Below are 9,775 nucleotides of genomic sequence, written 5' to 3' on the forward strand. Positions count from 1 at the left end.
AGTGTGCTATTATTAAGTCCCCATTACAAATTATTATTTTACTTTAATGTCTGATGATGGTTGTGTAGCTAAAAATACTTTTGTCCCTTTAGTATTAAGTAGCACAGGTTCTGGATCGGTTAGCAGTTATTAATTCTAGTTTTTAATTACACTTGTTTGTGAAATAAAAACTGATCCAGGGTAAGCTATACTGAGGCGTTCTAATAACGCCACCGGTAATGTTGATAGGGCGCCATGGCAACGGTGTACCAGTGGGATATGCTCCGCTGTTTTTTCTGACGTTATCCTGGGGCTAAAATGTCATAGTCTTAGTAGCGTTAGGTGGTGTGTTGTCTGAGTATAAATGTAAGAGCTGAAAAAGTACGATGTCGGATATATTGTGCCGGTGGCTGAACCAGGAGCTCCAGCTGTCAAAGGCTGTAGGTAAGTTTGTCCAACGAACTAGCTGCTAGCTTAATGAAGCTAAAGTTCGGTATAGATGTTGTTATTAGCTCTTGGACGCTAAAAAGACAAAGGGCTAGTCCATCTATAAAGTCAACAATCCAAGGGATATTATTTCAAAGTTAATACACAATACTCATCAACACGTTAACTCATTAAGCCAATAATTTGTCTGGACTGCTCAAAATATATTATACCAGTCTTTGTTTGGGTAAATGACTAAATGTTCATCTCTACAGAGCCAAAGACCATTGCCAAAGATTTCGCCAGTGGTTACCTAATGGGGGAAGTTTTGCATAAATATCAGCTGCAAAACGATTTCAATATGTTTATGAAGAAAGAGTAAGTTGCCCCTTTTTCTGTCTCTTAGCTACAGGTGCTTAATTCTGCAGTTCATTTAAGGTGTTCATAATAAGTGTAAATCACACCTTTCGTTTTAGCACCTCTGTCTCCAAACTGAATAATTTTACCCGCCTTGAGCCTACTCTCCAATTACTTGGGATCTCCTTCGACATAAACACAGCCCAAGACCTAATTCAGGAGAAGCAGGGGGCTGCCACACGCCTCCTATACCAACTCTATGTCTCACTTGAGAAGAACAGGAAAGCAGAAATTAGTGGGACAATGATGGAAATTATGCAGCCAGCAGGATGTGCAAGCCTGCACAAAAAGGAGCATCAGATCTATTCTGACGTAAGAGGGCTGTTTGTTGAGTTTTGTATGTGCTTATTAGAGGCTTTTTTCCTTTTGAAGCAGGTTTGTTTTGATCGGTAAGAAACATATTTAGAGTTTAAAAATGTTTTGCTTTTTACGAATAATGAAAAATGAAATCATGATTTGGGCCCTTAGGTGTATTTTCAAGTGTTTTTTCCTTTCACATAGCGACTGCGTCAGGTGGTGAAACGTGATACAGAATTGAAACTTCAGAAAATTTCCCAGCACTATGAGGAGAAATTCCAGCAGTTTGTGGTGACCCCTCCGATCGAGCAGAAGAGACAAGTCAAAGTCCAGGATGAGAAAAGACTGAAGAATATTGACAAGGTGCTGGAAGATTAAATAAAATATTAGCTTACTTAAATTGGTCTATAACTAAAACCCCTTTCCTTTTGTACATTATCTTATATTATGCTATTGCAATAAATAAAGTTTGAGATACTTACTACTCTGAACTGTGTATGTTGCAGTTGCAGGCATTTCATCAGAAGCACAAAGGCATGACTTTTAACCAGACCACTTATATGCAGGTGCCTAAGCCACCTCCATACATTTCACAGCTCAGCCTAAAGAAGAGACAGCAGCAGCAGAAGCGCAAAGAACGGCAAGCACAGGTGTGATAGAGCTAAAAATGCTGTAATAATTTCCTAACCCATAGAGGAAATTTCATTTTTGGTCTGTTGTCTCTTGGGTGTTATTGTGTTTTGTTCACATAGATAGTCCAGACTGAAATAGTCCAGTTTGAGACAAACAGGAAGATGGTAATTACTGCTGGGTTATCATCAAGGTAAGAGAAAAGGAAAATATTTTATTTATGAACTAAGCATATTTTTAAATGTCTGTTTTAATGGACATTTGTTCCACTCTTAAATCTTTGCTACCATATAACTTTTTACATATGTTTTTTTCTTTCTTTCTATTTTTAGTGGTCAGTCCCCCATAGATTTTTCCCTTGGTAACAGCAGTCAGGGCCGTGATTTGCTTGGACGTAGAAATAACGTGATGTTACAGTCCAGCAACAGATACATACAAGAAATCCGAAAGAGGCTGGAGGAAAATGCTATAGCTTGCAAGGAGAGAGAGAAAAGACAAGACAGATTCCTGGTGGAGCAGCTCAAGGTCCATGAAGCTCAGGAGGTGAAACATCTCACTGAGAAATATTAATAGCCTTTGTTAGATATATTTAAAAAATCCAGTGGTTCTCAAATGTTTTTCCATCCCTCCTATTTTCTTTGACCTCAAATAGTCTGTTATTTGACTGTCATTTGTCATTTTAACCCCCAAATCAGCTAATTAGCCTCCTCTTCCCCACCCTTCAGGAGGCACGACGAGAGGAGCAACTGGTGAAGCGACTGACACGTCAGACTCAGCAGGAGCAGCGTTTGGCAACCCAGCTACTTCAGATACGTATGCAGAAGGAGGTCATCCGAGAGAACCGCCTGTTCAGAGAACAGCAGTACCAGCAGCGGAGAGAGAGAGACTTCCAGGAAGCTCTGGACAGGGAGGCGGTGAGATAGGATGATATATGAGGAGGGATGTCTCACTGCTGTTGTTTTGTATTAGGCTTGGTCAGTAATAGTATTAATTGTCGAGTAGGGATAAAAAAAAAAAGGCCAGATTTACACAGGTTGTATTGCATCAATAGAATTTGTTATCTTGAAGAGAAACAAATGGACTTGAGAGGTATAGATAAAGGATATACTAAGAGTGTATGAATCATGTCCATTCAGTGGTCACAGATACACTACAGATGACAGATTTAGTGGAAAACAAATTAGTGATGTTCATGGTTCACTATGGTTTCAGTGTGAAAATATAGCTTTTTTATTAGCGTATAATTATTAGCAGTGGTATAGATTTACAGGTTAACTGTTATCACTTTAAAACACAAGTTTAATTGTCAACAAATCCCAATAAAAGACAAAAAGCACATATGATGAAACAGTATGGGGGTGGAGTACTGTGGCACAGACGAATAAACGATGAATACACAACAATGCTAAATACTTTAATTACTGTTTTTTTTTTTAATAGTTTTTATGGGATTTGATGACAGTGGCACGAACATAGAGTCACTTAACTAAATGTCAAATATTTTGTATGTTGTCACCATTTTGTGCTGGTTTTATCACTAATTTAATTTCTCAGGCAACATCAGAGGAGAATTTTGTGAAAACATTTTTCAAATTCAGCTGTTATTTACAGAAGAAATGTAGAAAATCATATAATTAAATGTACACAGAATCTCTTATAGGGTCTTTTTGTGCCTTTTTGTGCACTAGGCAGTAGTAGTGATAAATTCTCCTTTTTGTTATTTTTTGTCTTTGTCTTCAGAACTCTTTGTGAATAAAACTTAGTACTAAATTTTATGCAGTAAATGATGAAATGTAATATTTAGCATCTTCCCTAATTTCTTAAAAACACTGGTGATTAGCAGGAACCTTTATACCTTCTCCATTGATTCCCTCTTTCTGACTGGGGTCTCATATAGGCTCTGGCTCAGCAGGCTAAGTTGGATCGTGCAGAAGAGATCAAAAAGGAGCTTGAATTCTGTAACAGGATTGCTGTTGAGAGAACTCAAAGGAAATATAAGAAGCATTTTGAGAACTGCAGGGGCATTTTGGAGCAGATAATGGACTTGGCCACAAAGGTTGGAGAATATCGACTGCTCAATGGAAAGTACGTAACATAGTTGCTTTGTAAAGATGAAGTATAAATGCAGCAAATGGTGTTTGGTTTCAAAACAGACCTCTTGGTCATTTGATAAATGTGTGAAAATTCAAAAATGTGTTATGTATGTTTTCAGAGGGTACCACTAATAAGTTGCAGAAATATTTTTACATTGGCAACTTCATGATGTGAATAATTGGACTAAGGGTGAAAAGAGCACGTACTCTGCTCTATATACAGATTTAATTTGTTTAAATTAGAACACATTTTTTTCTGAAAAAGTAACTGAAATAATTTGGGCACTTTTTAAAATATAGATTATATTTTATTTTAGTTTCTTTTTACTCAAAAACAAAATAGAAAGTATTTTAGGAAAGTACTGACAAACTGAAATCTAACTGAAAGTTGTTTTTAATGTTAATGCTAAAGCACTGCACAGTATGGTGCAAATGCTGATGTGAGTTCAAACCTGTGAAAAAATACCAATATTGGAAACTGTCATTGTACAACTGACCAGTGGTCAAATAAAATCGGGCCATGTAAATGTCCAGACTGTCTTTTCTCATGCTCATCATGCCCCATATTTGCTTTTTTTGATCTATCCATCTATTTGCAATGCTGTATGTATGTTATACTAGGTTTTACATGTCTCATGTCCTGTGTCAGTGCTCCTACTCATGACCAGATTAAGCATCCCTGCAGAGTTTATTTACAGCATTTTCCACCTCAGTGAACATTGATTGACTAAATGAATACATTTAGACAACATTAAGAAACGTATTACGGTTGAATTAAGAGACTGGAGATTGTTCAGATTTATAGTCCATATCCAACCTCAGAATTCAAGCTTTGCCTCCTGTCATTTTCTGCTATGATGTCCAGTCGGATTCCAGAGAAGCTGATGAGAGAGTGGAAGGAATTGCTGTTCAGTGGTCTTCCACTTTACGAGCCAGTAAAGGACCGCCAGCCAGGGTTTGGGTTCCGTGAACCACTAGACACTATAGAGCTTCAGAAGCAGGAGATACTCAACAACCAGGACTATGATGAATACACTGTGAGTTTGAAATATGAATGCAGTGTTTCAAACATATTTTGTATGCACATTTGCCTGCCCTTAGCTAACTTTTGTTGACGAGGTAACTTTATTTAGAATAAAAAGTGGCATTGATTGAGCGATTGAGCTACACTTTTGACATTGAAGAAGTGTGTATCTAAATTCAAGTACCCGATGCTGTCTGAATGCCTAAGGTCCTCTTTGTCTTTGACATACGTTTGTCAGAATATGATGGGTGAGTGGGGATGGCCAGAGGAAGCTGTGGAAGTGAAATTACCCGTGACCAACAATGACATTCTTGGGTACATTGTCCAACGACTGAGGAACGTTGTTGATCCACCCATCACTGAACCATCATCATCCCTATTTCCACACTTTATCCTTAAGGCCTGTGTCCTTGGAAAGTTTTGCTCTGGCAAGACCACCTGCCTGTCCAAGATTGCTGAAGGCATGATATAAGAAATGCATATACAAACACAAAGTTAATCTCCACTTAAATCTTTACTTATATTATACTTGTATTATAAATGGATATTGGATATAATTGCATGGTTAGTTGTCACTGTATGTATTGTTTCTGCTTCAGCACATGGCATCTACGTCTTATCGACTGATACTTTGATTGAAGAGGCACTGAATGCTCACAAGAACGGAGAGAAGGTTAGTTAGAGACAGTAAAATGAGTACTGTAACTTTAGTAGCATCCATTGTTATTATAAATAGACTTTAAAAGATTTTTCACGGCAAACATTTCAGTTATTTCTGCTGTCATTTCAAGCAATTATTTTGGACAAAATTAACAGGGCACAGAGCAGCAGTGTGAGGAAGACAATGAGCAACCTCTCGCAAACACATCAGTGAAATCTGGTGGGTTACTGAAGGTCTAATGATTTTATTCTACTCTGTTTTGTATTATACACAATGGTGTGTTTCTTTGCTTAGTACACAAAGCTGTTATCATCACTTCTTTTTTCATCTTTTTCCAGATCTTGAAAACCAAGAAGAAAATAGAGCTGGTAATGCAACAGTAAGTGCTGTTTGTGTACTGTATGTGTTGTATTTATCATCTTTGAATTTACTTATCATTTTTCTATTTACTTATACTACGTAACAGCCTGTATCCATTTTATAACACCAATCTGCCTGAGGGAAATTGTTTTTGATCTTTGTTGTTAAAAAAAACAAATATATATTTGGAAAATCGAATGATTTGGAATTTGGGTAAAAGCTTTTCTTACTTTTCCAGCTTTCGAAGCGAGCCATACAAGGAGCTGCTGTGGAAAAAGAGCTGAGGAAAGGGAACACTATCCCTAATGAGCTGTTAGTGGACATTATAGTAGAGGCGATCAGGTGAGAAATGTTGAGGCCATTGTCTTAATTTTACCAGTAAATGTCATGTTGGTAATAGAAATCCAAATATTCATATACTAAATGAACAACAAATCATGCTCTACATAGTGAAATAATTATTGTGTCTGCATTAGTCAGCTTCCATCTCAGTCAGGTTGGATTCTGGATGGATTCCCATTTGACATCGCTCAGGCACATCTTCTAGAGAAAGCCCTTGGTGGAGATGTATCCTTAGAAAAGGAAGTTGTAAATAGCAGCAAGAACCTTGCTAAAGATCCCAATCCACCAAAACCTCCACCACCCCCTGCACCTGTGCTGGACCTGGTTTTGCTCCTGGATATCCCTGATGAGCATGCAATCAGTCGTGGATACACTAAAATGGGTTTGATAAACTCTTAGGAGCTTAAAAATGTATATTAAGATTCACCCAAATATTAACTGTTAGGCTGTGTTTACATGAAACAAGTTAAATCTTAGTGTAATGTTTATGTTGTGCAGATCTGGACGATGCTCCTAGAACCTCCCAGCATGCAGACAAGAATGTGTATCTGGCACAGATTGGACACAGGTACAAAAGAAGAAAATAGGGAGCTTAATTTGAAGGAATAACCTTTGTTCTGTGTCTGTTAATATCCAACATGATTTCTTCCCTTCAGGATAACAGCTTTTCAGGATACCTGGCCAAAACTGGAGAAATGGTTTGGCAAAAAGCAAAACATTTTGTTCCGTGTTGATGCAGATGTAGACGTTCAGGAGCTTTACAGTAGGGTGGAGTCTATCCTGCATCAAGCTATGTTGAAAACACAGGGAGGTGAGTGGTTGGAGTTTTGTAATTCAGCTCAATTTAGTGAACTTGGATTGTCATCGTCCTTGCCTATGCTTCCAGGATTAGCTACAGTACTTTTATTTATATAGTAAACTAAGTGTTGTAGATCACTTCTTCATAGCATTTACTTTCAAAATTATGACATATTCTCTTATCAGCTTTTTCCAGGCCTGCTGTTGAAGATGCCGTACTAGACAGTGCAAAAGCTCCCAAGTTGTCCTCTTCAAGTGTACCTTCAGGTGTAGACCAGCCTACAGCTCTCACTGAAGAAACTATTGAGCCCACAGAGTCCTGCTCCAGCCTTAAAGAGGAAGAGGTCCAAAGTCTCAGAGGTGACTTGCTCAGTATTCTGCTAATTTAAACAATTGTGTGTGTCTTTTCACTGACTTGTTTTAGGTCATTTGATATTTTTGACAAATAAGTATTTTAGGGTGGTTTGGCACTAATTTGTGATTATTTACGTATTTTTTCTTGCTTTCTCAAAAGGGCCCAGTAGGAGTGCATCAGTATCCTCAGTGTGCAGTGTTAGCTGTCAAGGAGCCCCCAAAAACTCACCTAAGTCTAAGTCTTTCTGCCCCCGATCATCTGTCCAGCTCTATGTGAATGAGCCACTTCCTCCAGTATGATACGACCCTGTATACATTTGTAGGGGCGATCGTGGCTCAAGAGTTGGGTGTTCGTCTTGTAATCGGAAGGTTGCCGGTTCGAGCCCCGGCTCCGACAGTCTCGGTCGTTGTGTCCTTGGGCAAGACACTTCACCCATTGCCTACTGGTGGTGGTCAGAGGGCCCAGTGGCGCCAGTGTCCGGCAGCCTCGCCTCTGTCAGTGCGCCCCAGGGCGACTGTGGCTACATGTAGCTTGCCATCACCAGTGTGTGAATGTGTGTGTGAATGGGTGGATGATTGTGTATAGTGTAAAGCGCTTTGGGGTCCTTAGGACCAAGTAAAGCGCTATACAAATACAGACCATTTACCATTTGTTGTCTTCCCTGAAAGATTTAGTTTTGTTAGTTAGCGGATATGACTCCCTGGAGGTAACTATAGGGAGGCTTTATTACACAATTTAGTCCATGAGCAGTTTCAGAGTTAATGAGATTTATTAGATGAAATTCGTTGCTATATATCTTCTGCTGCATTAAAGAGTATTTTGTTTGGTTTTGTCTTTTTTTACTCTGTCCTCTCATACTTCCATTTGATCCTGTCTAGGAGATCCCAGAGTACCTGTGCTCATACTGGGACACATTGTGCGATTCTTATGTAGACGGTGTAAAGACGGTGATGCAAGAGCTGCGCTTGCAACGCTCTGTTATCAACCATCACCTGTTTAATATCAGGTATTCTGCCAAGCCTTTATTTAAACCTATAGGTCAGAAATGTTTTACAAATAAAAGATGAATTTTCATTGAAAACAATCATTTATGAAAACTGGTGCTATATTAATTTATTAATGTGCATTCTTTGGTTTTTGGTGTCTGCAGAGAGCATTACAAACATTATTTGGGGCGCCCAGACTTAAAGCAGGAGTTAGTATCTCAATGGCAGAAGAACTTCAACAGCATACCCGATGATATGAAAGAAGATGAGGATACCAAAGAAGAGCTACATCTGAGATTGGATGTAAGACTTTACAATACAAAACAAAACAAATATTCCTAAAATCATGAAATTTGTATTGAAAACCAATGAAATAAACTTAAAATAAAAAAAACATATATTTATGATTTAATGATTTGCGGGCATACAGGAGCTACGTGAACGTTTGTGGGACATTACTGACAAGCGTAAGGAGCAGGATGAGCAAGAGAGGGCTTCTCTCATGAGTGATGGTTGGTTGGAGGAGCACATTGTTGTTCTCGTCAACCACCACTCTATACTTACGCAGGTAACATTGTAGTTTTTGTTTTGGCTATGTCTCTTACATAAAATGTTTCTTAAATATCACCATAATCTTTGATTGTTAATGCTGTGTAGGTGGAGTTGAACCGCTTCCAGGAGACGCTCTGTATTCTCAGGGTCTACTATTTAAGCATGTGTGGACAGATGCTTCCCAAACCACTCTCAACTTTTTTTTATGTTCCTTTAATGGAAAACACAGAAAATAAGGATCAGGATGAGAGGCAAGACGGATATTATTATTAGCCGCTCAGACATATTAATACATATTAATTAGTGAAATGATAGGATGCTAAATATTTACACATAATAAGCACAGAAAGTTTTTGTTTCATCAGTAGTGAACCACCAGGATCAAGTTTGTGCAATCTGGATGAAGGAGAGGACAAGAAGAAGTTACATTTGTAAGGGAGAAGCACACTTGCACTGGTTTTCATTGTTTGTTGTTCAGTCATAGAAACACTTCCCTGTTTTGTTTTGTTTTTTTCTTTAGTACTCCACTCACCAGACATCCTGGAGCCTCTGGAAGGGTCTCCAAGACAAAAGGCCAAGATCAGCCAGAACCTGTTCAAGTCAGATTTCCTGTCTCTCTTTATGTGCCCTTTATTTTTCAGCGTACACACACACACACACACACACACACACACACACACACATACTGACAATGTCACACATGTGCTATTTCTACAGGCTTTCTCTGTGTGAAAAGGCTCTGGCAGAATACCTGGACACCGAGCCTCTGGAAGGGTCTCCAAGACAAAAGGCCAAGATCAGCCAGAACCTGTTCAAGTCAGATTTCCTGTCTCTCTTTATGTGCCCTTTATTTTT

The 9,775-nt window shown here is 38.6% G+C and overlaps 1 protein-coding gene across 1 annotated transcript in view; it reads left to right on the plus strand.

The window, feature by feature from the left end:
- Nucleotides 1–22: 22 nt before the first annotated feature.
- spef2 (sperm flagellar 2) overlaps nucleotides 23–9,775 on the plus strand; it is a 14,846-nt gene continuing 5,093 nt past the window's right edge. The window contains exons 1-26 of the mRNA XM_005919101.2: nucleotides 23–423; nucleotides 681–783; nucleotides 882–1,134; nucleotides 1,324–1,482; nucleotides 1,626–1,769; nucleotides 1,872–1,942; nucleotides 2,082–2,292; nucleotides 2,475–2,663; nucleotides 3,647–3,834; nucleotides 4,708–4,879; nucleotides 5,105–5,327; nucleotides 5,466–5,539; nucleotides 5,683–5,746; nucleotides 5,866–5,906; nucleotides 6,126–6,229; nucleotides 6,364–6,611; nucleotides 6,728–6,797; nucleotides 6,886–7,040; nucleotides 7,214–7,387; nucleotides 7,542–7,675; nucleotides 8,261–8,388; nucleotides 8,533–8,671; nucleotides 8,799–8,936; nucleotides 9,026–9,171; nucleotides 9,286–9,351; nucleotides 9,441–9,519. Of these exons, the coding sequence (XP_005919163.1) occupies nucleotides 366–423; nucleotides 681–783; nucleotides 882–1,134; nucleotides 1,324–1,482; nucleotides 1,626–1,769; nucleotides 1,872–1,942; nucleotides 2,082–2,292; nucleotides 2,475–2,663; nucleotides 3,647–3,834; nucleotides 4,708–4,879; nucleotides 5,105–5,327; nucleotides 5,466–5,539; nucleotides 5,683–5,746; nucleotides 5,866–5,906; nucleotides 6,126–6,229; nucleotides 6,364–6,611; nucleotides 6,728–6,797; nucleotides 6,886–7,040; nucleotides 7,214–7,387; nucleotides 7,542–7,675; nucleotides 8,261–8,388; nucleotides 8,533–8,671; nucleotides 8,799–8,936; nucleotides 9,026–9,171; nucleotides 9,286–9,351; nucleotides 9,441–9,519 (3,531 nt within the window). The 5' untranslated portion in view covers nucleotides 23–365. The remainder of the gene's footprint in view (nucleotides 424–680; nucleotides 784–881; nucleotides 1,135–1,323; nucleotides 1,483–1,625; nucleotides 1,770–1,871; nucleotides 1,943–2,081; nucleotides 2,293–2,474; nucleotides 2,664–3,646; nucleotides 3,835–4,707; nucleotides 4,880–5,104; nucleotides 5,328–5,465; nucleotides 5,540–5,682; nucleotides 5,747–5,865; nucleotides 5,907–6,125; nucleotides 6,230–6,363; nucleotides 6,612–6,727; nucleotides 6,798–6,885; nucleotides 7,041–7,213; nucleotides 7,388–7,541; nucleotides 7,676–8,260; nucleotides 8,389–8,532; nucleotides 8,672–8,798; nucleotides 8,937–9,025; nucleotides 9,172–9,285; nucleotides 9,352–9,440; nucleotides 9,520–9,775) is intronic.

The sequence above is a fragment of the Haplochromis burtoni genome, unplaced genomic scaffold, assembly GCF_018398535.1.
Source record: "Haplochromis burtoni strain Fernald_Lab_line unplaced genomic scaffold, NCSU_Asbu1 Contig_34, whole genome shotgun sequence".
Classification (NCBI taxonomy): domain Eukaryota; kingdom Metazoa; phylum Chordata; class Actinopteri; order Cichliformes; family Cichlidae; genus Haplochromis; species Haplochromis burtoni.